Consider the following 22,007-nt stretch of genomic DNA (forward strand, 5'->3'; position numbering starts at 1 on the left):
ACGGGGCTGCTCTGCTTAGTCAGCGTATCTCTGCTCGCAGGCTACGGAGGAACAAAAAGAAGGCAACTTCTAATGGATAAACTAGCTGGAAGAAGGAAAATTGCTATTGACAGGATATATTTGAAAAAATTATCTTTCCATTGGTATCTCGCAAGACTGTATCAGAACTTTCTAAGCTTGGATGCACGGGAAATTGAAGAAATAAGCCAATATCTTGGGGGTAATAGTTATGGGACAAAATGGATAGCAGGCTCAAGGCCCGTTGGCTGCAGCCCTTCGTTCTTCGGCGGCTTCCCCCCTCAGGAATCGGCTAACCTCAAACTCAAGACTCATATCTTGACCAGAGGTATCCTTCCGAGCTGCGGCCCCAAAGAGACACTGCCACAGATCATCCTGTCTCACCAATTCACCTCCGGATGCGCCACCGACCATGAGTTTCGCCAGCCTTGCATCTTGCATCTCGGAGGAGTTGGCAGAATCGATGGCTGTCTCGGTGAGATTCTCATACACAGAACGGACGGTGTCCCTAGCGGTAGATTCTCGTGTAGACTCTCTGCCTTTTGCTTTTTCGGCAATATGCGCCAACCGACGAGATACGGAAATCTCGTATATCGATTCCTCTACTGTGTCAGAGACCAGGTACATCCACACAGTGGTCGGACGGTGTTGGCCGATACGGTGTACCCGAGCAATGGCTTGTAGCTCAATGGCGGTGTTAATCAAAGGCTCGCAAAGAAAAACGTGAGTCGCGTTGACAAGATTCAACCCGGAAGAATGAGCTTTGGCGTGGAGGAGGAAGCATTCAATCTGGAGAAAAGAGGGCTGTGAGTCACTTTTTTTTTCATATAACTAGCAAGAGAGGGGGGGGGGGGGGAAGAGACTTGACTCACTGCAGGGTCACTCTTGAACCTCTCAATCCCTCCTCTAGTGTCAACGCTCGTGTATCCGATCTTGAAGCGAGAGAACGCACTCCCCAAGACCCCCAAGAAATTCTTGTACTGAGAAAAGACAATCGATTTAGCGCTCGGATCATGCTGACGGAGCCAGAGAATATGGCGTGCTAATGTGTCTATCTTGGTTCCGAACGAGTCATTGAGGTCAATATCTTTGATCTCCTGAAAAATTCCGGAGCTGATATCTGTAAAGATAGAAGCTTTAGAAGAAGAAGGACGGCCCGGCTCAGGCCCCGTAGCTTCTTTTTCCTCCTGTACAATTATACCCTGCGGCTTGTACGTGATCTGATGAAACTCGTTTGTTTTCAGTCGTTTTTTGCATATCGGACAGGTCCGATGCTGACGCCACCATATTCGCAAACAATCTTTGCAATACTTGTGACCACAGACCGTCAAGACACCTGTCAAATATGATCAGTAACGAGCATCGTGTTGTGATCGTGAAACACGCCAAACTTACCGATCTCAAAGCTAGATTGGCAGATGACACATATCTTTGAGGTGTCATCTGTGCCCGACTCGTCTCTCAAATGCACGAGATATCGGCGTTTCGCCTTGAGCGCCGAAATTTTGCTATCGATCCCGGTTTCTTGCTCGAGTTTCCGGGCAAACAACCCTTCGTCTAGTGGCTTCCCAACGTTTTCATCATCGTAGGGAGCGACCGTGTCCGAGATCTGTTGTAGCTGTCGGTAGTACTCGAGACGATGGTTCATCGTGTCACGGAACATCTCAACTTCTCTTTCTAGTTGGGAGATGGTCTTCAACTGCTCTGTTGAGATGGAACTAGCATTCTGAAGCACATTGTTAACGATCTCAAGCTCGGCTCGAGCTCGAGAACTGCCCCCACTATCTTGCCACTCAAGCGAAGTTGCAAGACTGCGTAGCTCACTGATAATTCCCCGGAGCGAACCAAGTGTGGGATCTGGCTTGAGCTTGCTGCGAGTGGCCATGACAGAGAGGAAAAGTGACGGGGATGGACCTTCGCCCTGTTGAGCTTGGAGTATCCCTCCCTTGACTTCGTGGGCTATGAGGATGTTTTGCTGGCCGGTAAGAGCATCATTGCGGTCTGCGAAAATAGCCCGTAGTGCCTCCATATAAACATACATCTCATCCTGATGCTTGGTGGATGTCTCATACTCGTTACCCTCCAGTTCGGCCTCTTCTTCCTGGTCGATCAGAGACTGTGATAACATGCCGATCATCTTTTCGCGCCATTCGTTGTATTGCTCAGCGTGTTTGTTGAGCGCCTCGCAAAAGTCTTCGAACTTGTCGAGTAGCCGACGTGACTCGAGACCTGTGGTGTAGAGATAGGGTTTCATCTTCGGAATGTGAACGAACTTCTTCTTACGCAATTTTTCAATAATGACCTCCATGGAGTGGCCAGCCCTTCGTGCAATGTCGGCCAGCATCTCCTTTCGAATGAGCTTCGCTGCCTCGTACGCATCTGCTTCGCGCTTCTCAAGATCCTTGAATTCGTCGGAATCCGGAACAGTGAGCTTGGGGTCTGTCTTGATCTGATAGTACGCATTGCCGATGAAGAATTTGCAGATATGCTGGACCTCAAGTGCAGCGCGAAGTCTCTGGCGGAAAGTTCCCAGGCGACTATTTTTATCGATCTCTTCATTCTCGTTGTCGCTCGTGATTTCGACAGTAGCCGCATCCGCCTTTGTTGCAGCCAGTGCTTTCGCGCGTTCAGCCTCAAGTTGGTTTCTACATTCATGAACGATCTCACTGGCACGCTCCAGAGCCGACACCCATAGATCCAACGCTTCATGGCGGCGAACTGCGTTCTCCAGAAGCTGACCACGACGGAGCTGGGAGAGCAGAAGGGCTCGCTCCTCTGTGCGAATCGACGAATCATTCTGGTCAATCATCACCTCGAGCACCTCTGCGACTGACCGCAACGGCCCGCTTCCAGTCCCTAAGGCGCGGCGGTTGCTGCCTGCAACTTCTGGGTGGAGGCACGTCTGACGAAGCCTAGTGAGCCAGCTGCGCATTTTCTCGATGACAGCCTGGCTGTTCGGGTTCCAATCCTCGCGGAGCGGGCCCCCGGTCGTATCCAGGCCGCATTCTTCGCACATCTGTTCGTAGAGCTGTCCATAATGCTGTTCTTCAACCGCTGTGAATGGGACGGTGATGACAACGCGCTTTTGGGCCGGCAAATGAAGCTCACTACGAATCCGATCTTTGCTGTGTCGGAGAGCGATCTGCCGAAGAATGCCTGCCAGGATCGTCTTGAAGCTGCCGTAGAGCCTATTCCAGATGCGAGTCGAGTCACAGAATGGTACATAATGAAGAAATAAGAGAAGACCGAATAAGTCCCCGATATCCTTGCGAAGAGGTGTACCTGTCACGGCCCAAGCATTCTGACGTGGAATTAGGCGGGCGACCCTGGCCGCGTTGCTGACACCACTCTCAATCATCTGGGCTTCATCAAGACAAACCCGCCACCAGGAGATTTTGACAAGGGGCGTTTTTCTCGGTATGAACCGTTTCTCGTGTCGTAGGTTCCGCTTCGGTTTGTCGTCGGTGTAATGGACCTCTTTTGCAAGGACATTATAAGTTGTCAGGACAACATCATGGCCGGCAAGCACATCAACAAGCTCGTCATCCGATAATTCAGGATGGCGCTGCAGACCAGTGTAGTCAAAGACCTGAAGCGATGGTGCATGTGTTTGGATTTCTTGCTTCCACTGTTCTAGAATCGCAGGTGGCGTGATGATTAACGTCGCGTTGGACAGCTTTGATCCATCTCTAACCACACCAAGCTGCGTATGCCTCTCGAGATGGACCCGACGACGATTCAGGCAAATCAAACTTATCATCTCGACAGTCTTCCCTAGTCCCATCTCCTCGGCGAGGATACCGCCTTTGAGATAATCCGCCGCATCATTCCAACGGGAGAGATCGGTGGTGACGATCATGAAGAGGTGACTGGCAAAACAGACTTTACCGTCTGCATCGATTGCTTGTACAAAATATGCTGGGAGATCATTAGTCTTCTTCTCAACTGGATGGACTTGACCATCCGCTTGCAGTTCGACCCCCTCTCGTTGCAGCAGCCACCGGACTGCTCTCCTCTGGAAAGGATAAAGTTGGCATTCCACCTGATCACATTTTATCTCTGCAGAAAGCGTTGGAGTATCTTCAGGGACGTGAACATTGTCATAGAACTCCCGCGGTGACCATCCGTAGGATTGATTCTGCTTGCTAAGCTTGCCCCTCGCGTATACAAACTCAGAGGGGATGTCTGGTTGTCCCTTAGAAATATATTTTGAAAGCACATATTCCGCTAGTAGCTCGTAGCCCGTTCCGGGAGCCTCGAGTGAGTCTTTCCACAGGATAGTTGTCTCTAGCCGGAATGATTTGCGATCGGAGCTGCAATGCAGAGAGGACTGATAGCAAACAACCGGCGATGTTTTGGTCTTCCGATCAACTGAAACAAGCTCATTTGCGAGCTTTAGATGGTCGCCGATAGTGGCGATTCGCGGGTCCAAGATCGTGTCTGCGAAGACAAGTTCTTTGTCCGGGAGCGCTTCTAGTTCTAACCGAAACGAATCACGCGCATCCTGGACAAAACGAGCAGTTTTCAGCGAGACGGGTATCCGATGAGGGAGGTCAATGGTAGCCGAAGTGGTTTGTTGTTCAGGATCTTGGTTTGATTGCGAGTGGTTCTAAGGTGGCGCAAAAGAAAGTGTCAGTCTGACGAAAGGTTGTCCCAAGTGTATCCATGATGGAATCCATACCATTTCAAGCTCAAATCGTGCTAACGGAATATATCCAGAGGGAACAACAGGCTCGAGGCCATCAAACGCCTTATGGTTGCCATTCGACAGTTTGCGACGCTTGATGGGGGGCTCAGTCTCGAGAGCACTGCTGCGCGTAGCCAGTAAGCCAGGTACAGGGCCTAAAAGGGATAAACAGGTCAGCACACTGTTTTAGCATATCATAGTTATATAGGCCATTGAAAAAATACCTGCAAACAGCACTTCTGTCTTCACAAAAGTCATCTTATAGGCTGTTGCGTCTTTGTCTACCGATACGGCGTTTGCTGCGCAAGAGAGGCTCATATCAATGATTCGGTCCTTATCTGAGTCACGTGCCGATACCAGTTATATGATATATCCCCGCTTATGTCCGGTACGGAGTAACTTGCCTTAGTTATGAAGTAGTTACATAGGTACCTAATAAAGATATCGTTAAAACATGGCCTTGATATCATTGAATTGGATTCTCTTTGCCTAGAGAGAATATTTCTGCGGCGACCAGGGACTGTAGGATATTTCCATGCCATGAAAATCTATTCATTGACGCGATGGTGCAACCCGACTATATTAACTCCTTGCAACGAGTTCCTGTTAGAGTCGAAAGAACAATATATATACACGTTTTCAGAGCTTCACGCTCTGGTACCCGTTCTTCTACGAGAGAAGAAGGCTTTCGGACTTCAAACACAAATGAAAGACAAATGAAAGCATGGGACAACTATGATAGTAGCCTGGGCTCTTCGGGGGAGGGGGGTCTCACATGAAGAGACGCCAGGCACCGAGAATCAAGGCTGCAGTACCAGTACAAACACCCCTGAATAATTAGCTCTGCATAAAGTCTCAGGCAAGAGCTGAGAGGGAAACTTACATGAGCCATTGTAAAGTGGAGAACTTGACAGCCTCAACACGTTCCCGCAATCCCGCAACCTCCTGTTCGATCCGGGTCTCGGTCTCCTTGATGCGCATTTCTTGGCTGTTGGCTTCTTCGCGGATACGGCCCTTTTCCAGGTTGAGATCCAGCCGTACAGAAGCCTGGGTACGTCCGATCTCGTCGCGGAGGCGCGAGTTAAGTTTTGCCAGGTCCGCGCCAATCTTTTCATGGGAAGATCGAGTCAGTTGGGACTCCGTCGAGTCCGCGTTGAGGAGTTCCGAGCGCAGCTTCGCAAAGTCGACCTTTTGCGTATACGTCGATCGTTCCGAGTCTGTAAATCGGTTCGTTTTATTTTCCCATCAATCATGGGGCGGGATTATATTGTGGACTGCTCACCTTCTCGCAACACCATTGTCCTCGTGAGGTTCTGAATAGACTCTTCAATAATATCGTTCAGAACTTTCATCATCGCGACAGCCTGTTCCTCACTGAACCCTTCCGCCTTGAGCCGCTTGACAAACTTCAGGGTGTCGAAATGGTGATCACGCGAGCGGATAGGAGTGGAATGGAAGCAACGACGAGCAGCGTTGAAAACCGCAACGTAAACCCCATTGTGTCGAATCGGGTGGCCGAAAGATTCGGAAGAAGGCTGCTTCGTTCTCGCAGCAGACAGGAGTTGTCGCTTGATAGATCTCGAGGCGGCAGATCCTGACGATGCAGTTGAAGATGAATGGAACGAATGGGCGTTGGCAATATGTGTATGCAGCTGTCTCTCCGTAGACTTCTGTTGGCTCAGTGGACGCTGCTGGTGCAATAGTATTGTCGAGGGAACAGAGTACTGGGGTGGGAGAGTGGCACCCTGCGGAGAGGAGCTGTTCCACGTCAGGCGAGGGAGGATGGAACGCCGCACTTCCGCAATGTGCTTTGGTGGCGCCATCGAGGATGACAGGAGATCTATCCCATAGATTTGCGATGATCGTGTTGGAGTGGTGAGGCCCAGTCTTCTGAGTGTCCGAGAGAATGACGGCAAAACACGCTGACTAACTTTTCCAGTCTTTTCCCGCGGAATCTGGGGACCCGCCTAAATTTAGATCTATGGAGTATAAGACTATAAGTATGAGGATGCCATTTTCATATTATGTTAATTGTTATGATGAGGGTTTATCAAAAGGAACGACCATAGAAATGTTTCCACACCTAAGAAAAACGTATGTGCTGACTTCATATGGTTCTAGTTGCCTAGAGATTGACTTAACTATGTACTTGAGAAGAGAACTACTTTGAAGCCTCACGAAATAATATAGATTATATCTGCGTGATGTGCATTTCATCATTAACTATTTTTAAGCTCCTTTTAAATGAGTATCTAAGCTATGCAGGAAACTTCAACCGCCGGCCCAACTTTATAACTGGAATAGCTCTTGAAGCTGCTTCATGGTGTCAGAGGGGTCCTTGACTGCGTGGCCGATCGTTCTCGGATCGCTGTAGATTTCATAGTCGTTGCCCCCGAGGAAGCACTTGTCTCCGAAGAAGTGAATGGTCTTGTAGTCGGCACCGGATATATCTTTTTCGGCCTCGACATGCCGAAGGCAGTAGGTCTTGTCCCATCCGGTAGGGAAGATATCAAAGGAGATCTGTCCACCGATCGAGAAACTACAAGCCATCAGTAAGGCGATAATAGCCCGATTAAACTCGATTAAGCCACTCACGTAAGGCCGTAATCGGAGAATTCTCTCTTCATCGCGTCCACCATGTCTCTGCGAATGTTGTGCACCTTGTCATAGCTGTTGAAAATGTCAGCGGCAGGATCTCAACAAGTAATATCAAAAGCAGAGTGTCTCCACATACGCTTCAAACTCGTTTCTTTCCTCCGTGCTTGCGTTCCTGCCAATAGGGCTCACGTTGATCATGCCGTTCCGGAACTCAACGAAGGTGCCGCGCTTCTTGGGAATTTTGAGATCGGCAATGTACTTGAGACAAAAGTTGGCCAAGTTCTGATACTTCTCTTCTCCAAGCCATTGGATGAAGCTATTTCCCGTCAAGGGCTTTCCCAAACGGTACGCGATTAACCCGTTTTCGGCGAAGGAGAAATCGAAGAGAGAGGTCACGTCAACCGAGCCAGAACCGAGTTGCTCTTGCTGCTTGACGAGGTTGGAGCCGCCAACCTGGGATGTGTAAGAGTTAAAATCTTCGTCAAATCCAACGCATTATTGAAAGGAAAACCCACGAATCCAATTGCACATTTGTGGCGCAATCGAGACAAGAGCTCGAGCATTTCCGGTGTGACTGTCTGCAGCACAAGAAGATTTGCATTAGCCTCCTGCCAAAAAAAAACACACAATCGCAGTTATAGCCTTAAAAGGAGCCCGAAATACCTGTCTAGGGAATGTCAAAGTGAGATCCACGTCAAATAGACAGATCGTTCCCTGTAAAGGGCGGTTCTCCAAAGACGGATAAACACTCGTAGCAGCGGTCGCCATGTTGCTGATTTGATACTGTGGTCAACAGATCCTGAGATTATGGGTGCAAGATTCAAGACTCAAGTCCCAAGAGGCAATAAAAAGAACGCAGAAACCGCGAATGTGTTCACTGGTCCTATATTTGGGTATAAATACAGACGTGTCCTGAGACCCTGACCGCATGCGGGAGGGGTGGTGGGGGTGGCCTGTAGTCTAGAACAAGGCGGTCAAGCAGAGAGTATAACAAAAACTTAAGGTTGCAGCGATGTCTACCTTAATAGGCATTCCTTGGAACTCGAAAACATCATTAACAAAAAGCAGTAGCCCGAAATCACTGTATCCCTGAGAAAACGGATCTAATCTCATCTCCCTAGCGTTGTCTGAAAGATCTTCGCCGCCAGCTCACTTAGAAGTCGCGCCCGATCGTTCTGTGGTAACTCCAAGAAAACCTCATAGACACTTTTCCCCTTGGCGTCTCGCACAGCACCCAACCTGTTGCCTGCGACGGCGCCCGCCAGCGCGCCCGGGACGTTGGCGACGATGAACCCGAGGGCACCACCACTGACCCCGCCAACAATCGCCCAGAACCGGCTTGTAGGCGTGGTCGTCCGCCCTTCTTCCTCGGCAAGCCCTTCTTCGCGCAGCATCTCTTCGAAGACCGATCCAAACTGCTCGGAATTACGCTGGTCCCTGTCTGCCGAGGCGCCAAAGCCGAACGTCGACCATGGGAACCCCCCAGCACCGCCTCGAGGAATATCTTCCTCTGGCGAAGCTTCCTCTTCCTGGTAACTGCGTATTTCGTCGTATTCGCGCCGGCGCGTAGGATCCGATAGCGTATAGTAGGCGTCGTTGATTTCCTGAAACCTGCGAGTCCGAGCAGGCCGTTCGGGAGAATCCGCTGGAACACGATCGGGGTGTGTCTTCAAAGACTCCCTATAGTTACGCCATGCTTAGTGTGTTGCTGAAATACGCCTGGCCGACCCAGAGGTGACGATACCTTTTGTATGCAGTCCGAATCTCCTGCTGCGTCGCATCTCGAGATACTCCTAAGATTTTATCTGCGTGGATCAGAGGCTGCTTCAGATATCGTGGCCGGTAGGCTTACAGTAGTCTGGCTGTCCTAGAAAGAGTCAGCTTGAGCTTCTCATCACTCTTTGTTGGGATTCAGCTCACTCGACATATTGAAGGTAGTACTGTATCTGATGAAGGCTGCTATAGGACTGATGTAACTTGTATAGTAATTCACAATAGCAATGATCAGCACTCCTCTGAAATATGTATCGAGTCTAAATTCAACAAAGGGAGAGAGGGGAGCTGCCTCGTTTCTTCTCCGTCAACTGATCTGGACAGCTGATGACGTCGGTGCAGTGCTTGTTGGCCTGAGGCATACATACAATGTGTCATTGCTCAGCCACAGCCCCCGTGGCCTGCCAGTGCCTGCAATACTCTGACCGCCTGTCTTTCAATGGCTACTACTGAGACATCCCCAACCACCGAATTACCGGGATTCTGCATGAAAAATACTGCTAAGCTGCAGCTCGTAGCTAAATTATGTAGAAGGCTGGAATCTATTATGAACACTTAGTTATTACCTACAGGGACTAGTTCCAGTGGACCTGAGCTGAGGTATTGGACCAGGTATTCCGTACTCCGTACCTATCTCTTTGTCCGACTCCATACTCCAATCTCTATCCCCCCCCCAAACTAACTCTGCATGAAATATTCTGGACTTGCATTTCAATTCAATGCCTTATTAATCACTTGTTTGCCTGAATCCATCTGATATCAAAGTCGTTGACCACAGGTAGAGAGACTCAGAGAGTGGCTCCGCTAGGTCCACCTGTCTTCATTGCAGTTTCGCTCAAGTCGACCCTTCAAAGTCAACAATCTGAGATCGTCGCGAAGAGGTCGAATCGATTGAGTAAAAAGGACCGAACCAACTGAGCGAAGAGAAAAAAAAAAATGGGCTGGTTCGACGGTAAATCACGTACGTCAACGAGCACTGTGCGCCGACGCGCCTCTCCCTCCCGTCGCTCGACCTACTCCACGACAAGCAGCCGTGGCGAGAGATACACCCGGCACACGACTTCTGCGCCCTCGACCTTCAGTCTCGGTGGAGGCGGCGGCGGAGGAAGCAGCAGTCGTCAGCGCCGCTCGAGCCCGTCGGTCTTCTCGTCTGTCTCGTCGGCATCGCGCCGCGTGCGGCCGCGCGAGGGCTACATCAAGCGCATTGTGCAGTATATCAAGCGGCTCTTTCGCGATATCTACATGTACGCAAAGAACCATCCGGCCAAGGTGTTTTTCCTGGTCATTGTGCCGTTGATCACGAGCGGCGTCCTCGTCAAGCTGCTCGGGATGGTGGGCATCCGCTTGCCGCAGAGCTTCGTGAACAGACTTGGTGGCGGCGCTTTCAAGGCCAATCCAGGACAGACGAGCCCGGGAAATGGTGTCAAGCAGAGTGTGACTGGATTGATGAACATTGCCAAGATGTTCATGTAGTTCCGTCGATTTGAAGGGATATTCTTGCTGTTCGACGATGACCCCTACTACGGACACGAAAAGAAAGTTATGATGGCATCGCTAGCTACCACTTGATGATGATATGATGCGATGATATGTTTTGCTTGCAGGTTGATAGAAAAAAAAGATATCTGCTCGATGTTATCTACTCGGAGGCTACTTTATGAATTGATGAATGCACATTTAACCATATCATGTCCCTCTATAGTAGAGGAATGCACATCTATTGATCTATTATACAAACTTTTATGTAGTAAATATCTGGGCTCACAAATACATGGCTTAAGCCTTCTGTGCACGCCTAGATCTCTTCCTGGCCCGACCGTTCGACCTAGATGCACCGTCGTCCCTGGCCTCTGCTTCCTCGTCGACCGGTATCGAGGCATCCTCGATTGAGATCTCTTCCGACTGGTCTTTCGTCCCGCCAAGCACCCTGCCCGCAGTCTTGTTGAAACACCAAATAGGGAATCTGTAGAGCGCGGTGTCGCGAATAGTTGGGCGGTGGATTTCATTCACGTCAAGCAGGAACTCCTTGCGTTCGCCATCCTCCGTCTCTTCCTCCAGGAAGACGTTCCCGATCGAATCCACAATCAACACCTTGCCGTTCTCTGCGACAACCCGTTTCCGCTCTCCGGTAGGACCCACGGATGCATCAGTGACGGGGGGAGTAGCGGTGCCGGCACGCGATTCATTGTTGCTGCTCTTGCCGCCCTTTTTGCTTTCCTTGCGATTCTCCTTCTCCATCATGCGCTTCTGTCGACGATTCATCGGCATGGCGGCCGGTTCTGCGGCCTCGGGAGCCGACGGTCCTGCCGCAGGAGGAACAGCAGCAACTTCATTGAGACCAGGGATACCACGGACGCCTATTTCATCTCCCCACGCCGCCTTTCTCGCGTGACGGATATACCGGTCGACAAACTCGCGCTGGCGTTTCCACCCCAACACGAGAGCGGCGTAGTGCGCACCGCCACAGAAGACGACGAAGAGACCAAGGAGAACAGAACCCAACCCAGGGCGGAACCGCGAGTAGTAGTATCCGGTGCCCTTCCACTTGGGGAAGCCGTTCTTCAAAAAGTGGTCGTACCGTGCGCGCTCGGGGCCGCGAAGGATGTTGGCGACGAGGTTGAGACGGGTGGAGCGCTCATGGGCCTGCTTGACGGCGGCGTCGATTTCGCGCTTCGAGGGGCCTTTGGACACGTAAACGCCATCCTGCTGCCGTTTGGCCTTGCTCTTGTCCTTGGACCGGTTGGCGATGAAGGTCTGTTTGACCTTGTCGGGGTGCAGGAGACGTGATTTTTTGCGGTACGCCTTGTTTAGCTCGTCCTGATTGGCATTGGGTCGCACCTCGAGAAAATCTTTTGCCATTAGCAATAATACAAAAATCATAGATAGTAGTAAGTTTTGCCATGCGCACCGTAGAACGTCACATTAGGGCCCTCCGACGCTGCGACATCATCGTTGAGACGAAAAATCTCGTAATCTAGGACACGACAAGTTAGACAGTCTGCAAGACACCAATCACGACCGGGTGAAAAAGCTTTGTTTTGTACCGACCTTCCTTGGTCCAGGCGGCGACGGCCACACACAGCAAGGCCAGCACCAACAGCCGAACGACAGAGGACTTCATGATGGGGATGCAATGCTAGCGGTCAATGCCCCCGGTGCCCGATGAGGATTCGATGACCAGCCTAGAGGCAGACCGGGAACGCAGAAAAGTGGCCAGGAAGCCGTAGAGTGTTCTGGGGGGTGTCTGAGTGGCCCCTTCGTTTGATATGATCTGTCAGATAGGGAGGGAGAAAAGGCGGCAGAGGTGGTCCAGGCACACAACGTGGCCCAATAATGGCGGGATAGGCGTCTTTCCAAACAGGCGAGATGACAGTCGGTGATGCAAGACTTCCGCGGGACATTTAAACAAGGAAAGACGAGTCCATGGAGTAATAGAGGGAGTCGAATGTACTTTTGCAGATCTGGAGAATATTTAAACAGGAGCAGCGTCGGAAAGCAGCTTGCTCTGGACTACGGAGTACTACATACGTTCCTACCCTGGTCCCTAAGGTTCTCCCACGATGGGCAGCGACATACCATAGAGAGCCTGCTGGCTAATTATTGAATTGATGGAGAGTTTCTATCATATTGACTCGTTATCTTGATAATAGGAGTATTTACTATTTACCTCTCCCTCTATTGGATCCGACTGCTGAAATCACCGCTATTGCTTGCTACTTCCGCACCCAGCCAACACCGGATTAGGCACAGCAAACAATCAATTATCAGAGTCTTGCCCTATAGTTATTTAATAGGTAATTGTAGAATGAATGTTCCTTTTGTCAATTGTTTCGTTGCCTGGACAGTCTAAAAACAAACCCTGAGGTTCATTTCAAGGGGCTCAGCTTTTTGTCTGGTCCGTGCTGGCATCAATCAGCCCCTGTGGCTCCTTCTCAGGCAGAAAGGAAAAAGTTGACACGCCACAGATACTGAACACGTCGCATCACTTCCAGGCTCCTTTATTTACACTATCACTCGGCAGAAATCTTCAAGAGACTCTGAGAAGATCACTCCTGCTCTATATTCATCCGCGATATATCCTTTTTCCCCGCTGCAAACTCGTTGATTGACATCTGCAATGGCGATCCGAATCCCTATCGACGCGCTGACCTCGCGCTTTGCCGAACGCTTCAACAGCGTACGCTCGCAGTCGATGAGCACGCGGTTTGCGAACTTGCGCCCTATCTCCGAGTTCCTGGACATTAAGCGCGTGTCCAAGCCCGCGCACTTCGGCGAGGTCCAGAGCCGTGTGAACTACAATCTGTCCTACTTCTCCAGCAACTATGCCGCCGTTTTCGTCATGCTGAGCATCTACTCGCTGCTCACCAACCCGGTCCTGCTATTTGTCATCGTTCTGGTGACCGGTGGTCTATACGGCATCGGCAAGTTGAACGGTCGCGATCTGGATGTGGGCTTCATGCGGGCTACCACCCCGCAGCTGTACACTTACCTGTTGATCGTCGCGATCCCGCTGGGTCTGTACGCGTCCACGATTTCGACCGTGCTCTGGCTCATCGGCGCCACGGGTGTGGTTGTCTTTGGCCACGCCGCGTTCATGGATAAACCCATCGAGAATGCTTTTTCCGAGGAGGCGGTCTAGGTGGTCGGCCGCGAACTCCTTACGATATGCCCCCATGGGGAAGACCACCAGGGGCACGCATGGGGAGACCGACGGGGAGGCTGAGGAAGCAATTGATGGATGGAGATGTACGTGTGGAGGAGATCGACAGCGAGGCGGAAGCAGAGGAGGCAGCAGCAGCAGCAGCAGCAGCAGCAGTGGTGACGGCGGGCTACAGTCGGGGTGTATTGCGGAATAATGAATATCCATACTATGACAAGCAGGTTGTTCGGAAAGGTGGAGGCGGAGGCGGAAGCGGAGGCAGACATTCGCGGTGGAAGGTGCAGCACTCGGCAGACTACGCCGAGGATGTGGAGGACGCAGCCTTGGTGGATGGGGCGGACTATGATTTGTACGACGATGGAGACGCCACGGTGGCCTATGCCGTTCATCTGGCAATGAAGGACAAAGAAGAATGGTTGGTTGATAAAGCTCTGGAGCGGATCAGACGGGCACAGGCGGCGGGCAAGCAGAATGTTCGCCTGTCGCAGCAGGAGCTCGACGCCATTGAACGACGACGGATACAGACGGAACCAGCACACGGCGGCAAGAAGATGGCAGCCAAGCCGATCGAAGTCAGACCAAAGGGTAAACCGAACGGTCTTTCTGGCGGATCACACGACCTGAGCACGTCCAGCGACGAGACATACGGTTCGTGGGATCAGGCCGCATCCGCGTCGACTGGTCCTCAAGGGCTTCCCAACATCTCTTCGTCTACCTCGTCCTCTCCACGGCCACGGACCCCAGTCTCGTCGTTGCAGTCGCAGTATCCCCAGCCAACTGCTATCTTACCGCGAACACTCCACGGACCGCCTCTCTTCCCCCATAACCCCTCTGCGCCGTCGCTGCCCGACAATCCGGTGATTCGAAGGAAACCGCGTATCCAGCCCGACTCAGTTCCTTACCCTGTTGAGCCGTCACCGTTCCAGATGCCTATTCCTATTCCTGTCCCAACATCTCCTAGCCGGCGAGAGCTGGGTCGGCTGGTCGACACAAGCCTGTCAAGACCATCTGGTGTCGTTCCCGGCGTTGTTCCCGGCGCTGGTGCCACTTACAGCCATCCCACACTTCCATCGCTTTTCCCCCGACGTGTCCCTCCTGGCAGTTCTGAGACAGATGATTCCGACGATAAGGATGCACGTTTTGTCAAGTCGCTTCCCCGCAAAGAGCTGGCTGATGCTCCGCGTGCTGCTGCAAGTGGCAGTATCAGTCCTGGAATCCGCCAACGCATCGCCCGGTTGAATGAGTAAGGTAACCTAGGCGTATCTTGGAGTTTGGTTATTTCTATTTATCCCACTGTTCGAATATAGACTATAATCGATAATATGCCATTTACAGAGCACAATATCCAGTACATAATGATAACCGTAGAAATATTGCAGCCTATCATAATTAACTGCACAATACCTGTAGTAGGAAGATATACACTAACTTAACTTCGCTACAGTAAGAATAAGTTCAGGAACTGCCGGGTGGCTGACGCCATCCGTAGAAATTCTCTTTGTGCACTGCCCACGGCTATGTCGGATTAGGCAAGAACCAGGCCGAGCATAGATCCGCTTATCCGATGACGTCGATTTTGAGGTCATCAGAAATCAAGATAAATTCCTTCTTCCGACAAGCATGTAGATCCGTCTATCTCTCTCTTTCTCTCTCGTGTTCATAGATTCATCTTGTTTATACTCTCTTGATTCAATTTACCTTCAACATGTGGCTCATCTCATTCTGGGTCTTCCCAGTCATCTCCGCCTGCATGTGGATTTGTACGTACCTTGTCTTACCTACTACAAGGTTTTTATATTCTGCTCTGGCTAACACTGTCTACTATCTAGCCATGCTGCTGGGGATGCTTGGAACATGGCTTGCAGAGGGGTCACCGGTTTATCATGACAGCATGACGGATGGACAAACAATAGCGTAAGAAAGCTGTCTCTTGCGAGTTGCGCAGAGTCGACTTACTAACTAATCATCTAGGTACATATCTGATGTTGGTGCGGAACGTCTGAAACCGCTCTTCATTGCCGGTAGTGCCGTAACGGTCGTCTTCCTGGACCTTTCCTTTCTGTCAGAACGCTGGCTGCGGCATGCCGGCCAGCTGGTGCGGAACAAGGGGCTCCTCGACAAGTCGTGTGCTATCGGGTCGATCTTCTTCTCCATCGCGGGCGCGCTGGGCCTCATCCTGCTCTCCATCTTCGATACGGTTCATTACCCTCGTCTCCATGATGGATTTCTCGTCATGTTCATGTAAAGTTTCCTTCTGATTCCTTGGGAATGATGAAAACTCGGTATAGTACTGACCTTTTCGGAGTGGCGGATATCTCGTCAGCGCAATCCTCGTCTGCATCGAATACTGGCGCCTCGGATACAGCTACCGGCCGCACCACCGCGTCCTTCTCGTCAGCTTCTGGGTCAAGGTGGCCTTTATCGTCATCGAGCTCGCACTGGCCATCGCCTTTGGTGTGCTCGACCAGTATGGCACCACCAGCAAGCAACTCAACACCGCTGCTGTTTTAGAGTGGGGTGAGCTCCCCCCATACATACGGATCATAAGCCATATGAAAAAGGTCGTTAACTAATTACTTTTACAGTCATCGCTCTCATCTTCACTTTCTACGTCCTCTCCTTCGTCATCGACCTGCTCCCCTCCGTGCGCACGCGCAACCACGTGCCCCAGGGCGAAAAGCGATTCTCGATGACCTCGCGCGAGAATGGGGAAAGTCTCGAAGCCCCAGCATATACCGGCCAGCATTTTTAGAGAATGCATTGTGATTTGGTCTGTATGATATCAATGTTCTATATGTGATATGTGATTCCCTCTATATAATGGGTACGGTTAGGCGTTTTTTTTTAAAAAAGGTTTGTATAATATTAGAATAGATGATAAAAAAACATAGACACTATCAGGGTATACAGTAGTAGACAGTAGACAAAGAAAAAAGTTACAACCCCCCCCCCTACGGCAAGAGACGGCGTTTTATTTTCTCTTGCTGGCCGGCATCAACGCCAATGGAAGCCAGGTACGGCGCAATGCCCCCGTACTTTTCATCGAGATAGGCCTTGATCTCCTGCGTGAACGAAGGCGGACACATGGCATACTCGTCCGACAGGCCGATGGCGCGGATCTCGACGATCCGCTCGTCGAACTCGACGCTGAGCTCCTGCTCGGAGCGAACGTAGTCGTCGCTAATGGCTGTGGCGGGGACGATATCGCCGACAAGAAACAGCACGAGCAGGACGATCAGACCCGTCCGGTCCTTTCCTTGTGTGCAGTGTAGAAGGATGGGATATGCGTCGCTGCCGCTGCCGCCGCCGCCGCCGCCATCAACGGACTTCTTCTCGTCGCCATCGAGTTTTTCATCCGTTTCCGCAGACAGGATGTCAAAGATCTTCTTGATCTCCGATCCACTACAGTCGAGCGTGTCCTGGCCTAACCCGATCAACCCGCGCGGTTGCATCACCTGCTGGGCGATGAGATGGATGGCATCGGTGCGGTAGCCGGAGGCAACCAGGGAGAGAACTTTACTACACCTCGTTAGCAGAAGAAGAATGAAAAAAAAAAGGTAAAAGAAAAAAAAAAAAAAAAAAAAGAGGAAGTACAAAAAGTTGAACCAGTCTAGTCGCCAGAGGAGAGACTTTTCAAACGCCCGCCCCGTTAGACTGATCGAGTGCCGCTGCACGCCAGGAAGGTCGAGGAGATGCGCGTTGGCATCACCGGCCTTGAGACGCTCCTGCGTTTTCTTCGCTGCCATCTGGTGTTCGGTTCTTTCTTTTGTTAGCATCATAACGTACAAGTGCCACGGTTCTTGTCTACCTTGATCGTAAATCAATCACGGTCGAAATATGCAGCTCATCGATGAGCCGCCGCTTGTCCCGCTCCGAGGCATCGTCCAGCTGGGTTGTCAGTCAGCGAGGAAATAAACGCAAAGTAAGAGAAAGGAAGTGGTATAGGAAGGTATACTCTTGCACTGCGGAATAGAACCCCCTCTTTAAGTAACCTGTAGATTATCTCAGCATTATACTCATGGGTTCAAGGCCCGGGGTCAAAAGGCATACCGTGACCCGTGGATCTGGTTGATGGACGACCCAACATCGCGGAAGTTGATGATATTATCAAACGGCCGCTCTGCTGAGTCTAGATCGATACTCGTCTGGCGGATAGTAGTAGTAGTAGTAGTGGGCGCTGAGCCTCGCGCTGAATGCCTGCGGCCCATGCCGTTTCGTGAGAATTGAGATGGTTAGGTACGGAGTAGTTACGGTGATAGATCAGCGGTGCATGAGATTGATTAAGATCTTTCCAAGATGAAAAGAAAGACAGTAATGATACTGAGAAAGAAAAAAAAACTAGTAATAAAAAATAATAATAAAGTAGAAGTAATGGTTTCAGCCTGTTGAAGTTGACAAACGTTAAATTCAAAGCGACAGCTGTCATGGACCCAGCCAGCTCCAGGCCAGAATCGCGCATCCGCCCGCGAAGAGGGACGAACCAAGCCATAAATATCGGGCCACCAATTAATACAGGCCCAGAATCACCTTCTCTGAGTCGGTGAGGCTTTGTGGGGGTGCTATCGAAGGGAGCCAGTCTCAGTAGTCTGTCGCTAGGGAATAATCAAGACAGGTGAGAGGGAACAGCATGTTTTGGCCAGTCTCGGGCTGTCGGGCGGTCGGGCTGTTGGCCTGGCTGGCTGACGTGGCATGCCTCTCTTTCTCCTTTATCTTTCTTTTCCATTTTCAGAAGAATAGCGCATGAGAATTGTATACTCTCAGTCGCTATTACTGCTGTGGTTGGGTGTTGCTTTTCGTGACGATCGACGGCCAGCCCGTGTGCCCTCCTCGTCCCGACCGGGCTGGATTCCTTTGAGAAACAATTTGATCCAGTCATTGGAGCATTAATCCATCTGGTCTGGATCTGGGACCATTGGTTCAATGGATCAAGGCAAGAGACCAATTGCAAGAACACGAGGGGTAACTCTCTCGATAGATTGCCGTTGTATCAGGCAATATGTAGTAATATGATGGTATTTCATCGGGAAAACCTCCAAAGATATTCCAAGAATCACTACTATTGTCACATTAGAATATCCAAGAAAAAAAGGGCGCTCAGATATATTACAAACGGAAGGGAAGAAAAAAAAAACAGATAATCCAAAGACGAAGCCTCCAAGACATGGCATAGAATGGGTTAAATGACCCCAGATCCAAACTTTACAATCAGATAGATCTTTTTACAGATCTTCAGAGAATCTTGATTCTCGGATGGTACTCACGCTGCCCCGGTCTCCGACTACCGGAGGAGCAGGCAGACCTTGTTCCAGGGCGCTGCCGCGGAGATCCTCCCGGCTTGCGTGTTGGGCATCATGAGCCATCAAAGCTGAGGACTCGGCTGGCGCGGAATCGCCTGTGGGCTGCCCTTCGTGCTTCGGTACCCCGTTTGACTTCGGTGCCTCATTCTGCTGGCCCTTGGAGACTATCTTCATCAGGCTCGCTCGGAAGCGGGACCGTTTAATTTCGCCGCCGCCGCCGCCGCCGCCGCGATCTTTCGGCGGCGATTGGGCGGACTCTTGACCAGTCTGCTGATCAGTCTGCTGGTCTTTCGCGGCTGCACGTCCATTTTGCATCTGGGCGAGATCGTTGCCTGTGGGGGGATTTTGTGCGGCAAACGCGCCGCCGCCATCAGCGTCTTCTCTGCCTTGGCTCGCATCGGCTCGAGCGGCCAGGGCCGCTCCACCCGCAAAGCCCGTCATGGCCTCAGCACCGTCGCCGGTATTATTGTTGGGTGTCTCCGCATCTCCCATCACCTCGCGGGCGGGCCCGCTCATGCGACGACCAATCCGGTCCTTGAACCATGCCTTGAGCTTGGAATCCGATTTGGGTGACGTTTCGGTTGATGGGCGGGCTGCTTCCTCCGTGGGCGTCATGGGAGTCATCGTCACCGTGTTGTCCACAGGGACCTCCTGCGACCTGACAGCCTCGGGCTCAGTCTCTTCGGCCGGCTCCCCAGTCTCTGAAGGGGCTGTCTCAGCGGGAGGGGGAGCAGCACGTTTCGATTTCCTCCTCCAGAGTCGCGTCTTGTCTTGTTTGGGATCCCCCTTCTCTAGATCTAACTCGGATTAGAGAATATACGCGGTAAAGCGACGTTCTGCATTCTTGCAGACAAAACACTCACCTCTTTGACGTTTCTCAAAGGCTTTCACGCTGGCGTCGCGCTCCCGCTGTATTGCCTCGTACCGCCTGCGTTCCTCCTCATCCAAGCGCTGCTCAAACTCCTTCGCCCGTTTCTCCTCCGCTCGGTCCGAAAGTTCGTCCAGTGTCGGCTGGACCCTGGACCGGGCGACAGCCTCCACCTCCGCTCTGTCTACATACTGATCCGCGCCGATGTGAATCCTGCTGCCGTTTTGTGTCAGCTGGGTTTCGGCCTCGAGCCGGGCACGCTCGCGCGCCTTTTCTTCCCATTCCCGCTGCATGGCGGGGGAGGCCTTGCCCGTATCGGCATAGACCTTCATCTCGATATCGAGCAGGGCGGCATCGACATTGCGCCGGGCGCGAGTCATGAGGTCATCGCGGTCTTTTTGCCTCTGTTCATCTAGCCGGTTGAGTTTGCTCTGTAGACTCGACATTTGGTTGCGGATCTCCTTTGACCGCTCCACATCAGCATCAGTGTCGCTTGATGTCCTCCTTCTCCGGACGGATAGGCGGGAGCGCGGTGGCGGCAAATTGGTTCCGTAGTAGCTCTGGTACGCTTCGGTTTCGTCCTGCATTCGAGCCAGTTTCTCGGCCGCGAGCTTCTGCGCCGTGTCCTGCAATTGAACGGCCCGCTGGAGAGACGACTTATCGACCTTGGATATCGACCGCTGGGACTGCGCGCGGTAGTGGCCTCGTTGCGCGGCATAAACCGCCGTGTCCGCCCCCGACCTATCCTTGGTCTTCTCTGAAACAGCGTACATGTCCCGTGCCATTGAGATCGCTGCCGCCCGCAGCGTGTCCCTCTTGTTCTGCTCTTCCACTTCAATCGACACGGGGGGCGTAGCCGTGTACAGCTGGGCATTGGCGTTGGCAATGTTGTGTATCCGACTCGCCTCCAACGCGCTGTCTAGGTTATCGAGGTCGCCGAGGGGCATCTGGCTCTTCGGGCGGGATCGATGCGAGGCTCCTGCCGCAGACAGGGCGAAGGAGTTATCCACCAGCATGCTGGGCCTAATCGGAGCGGACTCGGCACGTTTTCGACTGCTGGTAAACGCCCCGGTTGCCGCAAGCACGGCTCCCTCATGGCTCGTGCTGGATCTCCTATCTCGACCGCCTTCCAGGTATTCGCCACCCGCAGCGCTCCGCACAGCCCCCGACACCGGCGGCGGGCTAATCGGCGTGGCCCGGTGGTCTCTAACCGAGCACAAGGCGGCCCTGAGCCCTTCCGGACTTGGCGGAATCGCTGTCTGTGGAGCACTCTCGAAAGACTGGTGGTCCTGGACGTGGAGTGCCGCCTTCTCCGCCGCGGGTTGCTTCTCAGGTTTCCACGCCTCGTACGGTCGGCTTTTCGCGTGGGCAAGGCTTGCGGCAGCTCCCGCAGAAGCCTGATTGAAGGTTGGCGTCGGAGATCCAATGACTCTTGAGTCTTTCATCACTGTCAGCCTCGCCGACCATACAATAAATAACGCGGTGATTCTCTCTCTTACTTCTCTGTGTATCAAACTCGGCAGACGTCTTCCGTTCGGGATGGGTCACGTACAATGCCGCTGTGGCAGCTGCCGAGGCTTAGCAAGCCATCTCCTATCAACTTAAGTCAAGCTCACCTTGGTCTGCTAGCCGGGCAGCCTGCAGGCTGTGGCTGGAGGGGAGGGTAGCTGGCTGCGTGCTAGCCATAGTGATAGACGACGACCTGCAAGGTGATGCAGAGGGGGGGGCCTCGTAACAACGACAGGCATTCCTGAGAGGTTCCAGGAGGTGTAACGGGAGGAAAGAAGTGATGTAGAAGACAGGGAGAAGGGGGGGGGGGGGGGGGGCTGCAAGGTTTGGGGATGGACGCCCGTCCGGAAGCTCTGATCTAGTGTCGTCTGTGACGTAGTTGGTTGCGGTCTCGTCCATGGACCCTAGCGTCCCGATCCGGCCTAGCGCAGTCCTCAGTAAGGCTGAACGGGAATGCAAACATGCAAACATGCAAACATGGCAAACACTACAGCTAGGCTATCTATCCGTACCAAGCTAAGGAGGAAGGTTATGTAGGAGGTACGCGGGAGGTGGTACCTACTTCTTCGTACCAGATACTATGGACGTCTCTTATGT

The 22,007-nt window shown here is 52.0% G+C and overlaps 10 protein-coding genes across 10 annotated transcripts; 4 read left to right on the forward strand and 6 right to left on the reverse strand.

Annotated features, from left to right (window-relative positions):
* Positions 1 to 105: 105 nt before the first annotated feature.
* On the reverse strand, positions 106 to 4,978 carry ASPZODRAFT_114132 (hypothetical protein). The gene is made up of 5 exons (XM_022721077.1): positions 4,930 to 4,978; positions 4,700 to 4,860; positions 1,414 to 4,627; positions 891 to 1,354; positions 106 to 807 (listed from the first exon to the last, which is right to left on the reverse strand). The coding sequence occupies exons 1-5, from the start codon at positions 4,961 to 4,963 to the stop codon at positions 253 to 255; spliced, it is 4,428 nt and encodes a 1,475-aa protein (XP_022581955.1). The 5' UTR covers positions 4,964 to 4,978; the 3' UTR covers positions 106 to 252.
* A 182-nt stretch (positions 4,979 to 5,160) lies between these two features.
* ASPZODRAFT_130909 (hypothetical protein) lies at positions 5,161 to 6,588 on the reverse strand. Its single transcript, XM_022722627.1, has 3 exons — positions 5,988 to 6,588; positions 5,589 to 5,922; positions 5,161 to 5,534 (listed from the first exon to the last, which is right to left on the reverse strand). The coding sequence occupies exons 1-3, from the start codon at positions 6,526 to 6,528 to the stop codon at positions 5,477 to 5,479; spliced, it is 933 nt and encodes a 310-aa protein (XP_022581956.1). The 5' UTR covers positions 6,529 to 6,588; the 3' UTR covers positions 5,161 to 5,476.
* Positions 6,589 to 6,994: 406 nt separating this feature from the next.
* ASPZODRAFT_150951 (hypothetical protein) lies at positions 6,995 to 9,230 on the reverse strand (the record flags this gene model as incomplete). The annotated part of the gene is made up of 8 exons (XM_022725689.1): positions 6,995 to 7,244; positions 7,301 to 7,375; positions 7,440 to 7,756; positions 7,819 to 7,881; positions 7,967 to 8,032; positions 8,182 to 8,186; positions 8,457 to 8,983; positions 9,202 to 9,230. 8 exons carry the CDS (start codon positions 9,228 to 9,230, stop codon positions 6,995 to 6,997), a joined length of 1,332 nt encoding a protein of 443 aa, XP_022581957.1.
* A 307-nt stretch (positions 9,231 to 9,537) lies between these two features.
* On the forward strand, positions 9,538 to 10,797 carry ASPZODRAFT_130913 (hypothetical protein). Its single transcript, XM_022722628.1, has one exon. It carries the CDS (start codon positions 10,013 to 10,015, stop codon positions 10,547 to 10,549), a length of 537 nt encoding a protein of 178 aa, XP_022581958.1. The 5' UTR covers positions 9,538 to 10,012; the 3' UTR covers positions 10,550 to 10,797.
* Positions 10,748 to 12,577, reverse strand: ASPZODRAFT_130914 (hypothetical protein). The gene is made up of 3 exons (XM_022722629.1): positions 12,125 to 12,577; positions 11,985 to 12,050; positions 10,748 to 11,925 (listed from the first exon to the last, which is right to left on the reverse strand). The coding sequence occupies exons 1-3, from the start codon at positions 12,195 to 12,197 to the stop codon at positions 10,853 to 10,855; spliced, it is 1,212 nt and encodes a 403-aa protein (XP_022581959.1). The 5' UTR covers positions 12,198 to 12,577; the 3' UTR covers positions 10,748 to 10,852.
* Positions 12,578 to 12,851: 274 nt separating this feature from the next.
* On the forward strand, positions 12,852 to 13,932 carry ASPZODRAFT_1676046 (hypothetical protein). The gene is made up of 2 exons (XM_022726833.1): positions 12,852 to 12,870; positions 13,042 to 13,932. The coding sequence occupies exon 2, from the start codon at positions 13,194 to 13,196 to the stop codon at positions 13,713 to 13,715; it is 522 nt and encodes a 173-aa protein (XP_022581960.1). The 5' UTR covers positions 12,852 to 12,870; positions 13,042 to 13,193; the 3' UTR covers positions 13,716 to 13,932.
* Positions 13,742 to 14,983, forward strand: ASPZODRAFT_14908 (hypothetical protein; the record flags this gene model as incomplete). Its single annotated transcript, XM_022725454.1, has 1 exon — positions 13,742 to 14,983. One exon carries the CDS (start codon positions 13,742 to 13,744, stop codon positions 14,981 to 14,983), a length of 1,242 nt encoding a protein of 413 aa, XP_022581961.1.
* Positions 14,984 to 15,441: 458 nt separating this feature from the next.
* Positions 15,442 to 16,488, forward strand: ASPZODRAFT_64506 (hypothetical protein; the record flags this gene model as incomplete). Its single annotated transcript, XM_022729237.1, has 5 exons — positions 15,442 to 15,496; positions 15,566 to 15,650; positions 15,708 to 15,977; positions 16,042 to 16,253; positions 16,322 to 16,488. 5 exons carry the CDS (start codon positions 15,442 to 15,444, stop codon positions 16,486 to 16,488), a joined length of 789 nt encoding a protein of 262 aa, XP_022581962.1.
* A 199-nt stretch (positions 16,489 to 16,687) lies between these two features.
* On the reverse strand, positions 16,688 to 17,944 carry ASPZODRAFT_63398 (hypothetical protein; the record flags this gene model as incomplete). The annotated part of the gene is made up of 5 exons (XM_022729148.1): positions 16,688 to 17,255; positions 17,331 to 17,495; positions 17,545 to 17,624; positions 17,692 to 17,728; positions 17,787 to 17,944. The coding sequence occupies 5 exons, from the start codon at positions 17,942 to 17,944 to the stop codon at positions 16,688 to 16,690; spliced, it is 1,008 nt and encodes a 335-aa protein (XP_022581963.1).
* Positions 17,945 to 18,955: 1,011 nt separating this feature from the next.
* ASPZODRAFT_141048 (hypothetical protein) lies at positions 18,956 to 21,587 on the reverse strand (the record flags this gene model as incomplete). The annotated part of the gene is made up of 4 exons (XM_022724711.1): positions 18,956 to 19,830; positions 19,897 to 21,339; positions 21,401 to 21,469; positions 21,518 to 21,587. The coding sequence occupies 4 exons, from the start codon at positions 21,585 to 21,587 to the stop codon at positions 18,956 to 18,958; spliced, it is 2,457 nt and encodes an 818-aa protein (XP_022581964.1).
* Between the last annotated feature and the right edge of the window lie 420 nt (positions 21,588 to 22,007).

The sequence above is a fragment of the Penicilliopsis zonata genome, assembly GCF_001890105.1.
Source record: "Penicilliopsis zonata CBS 506.65 unplaced genomic scaffold ASPZOscaffold_5, whole genome shotgun sequence".
Lineage (NCBI taxonomy): Eukaryota > Fungi > Ascomycota > Eurotiomycetes > Eurotiales > Aspergillaceae > Penicilliopsis > Penicilliopsis zonata.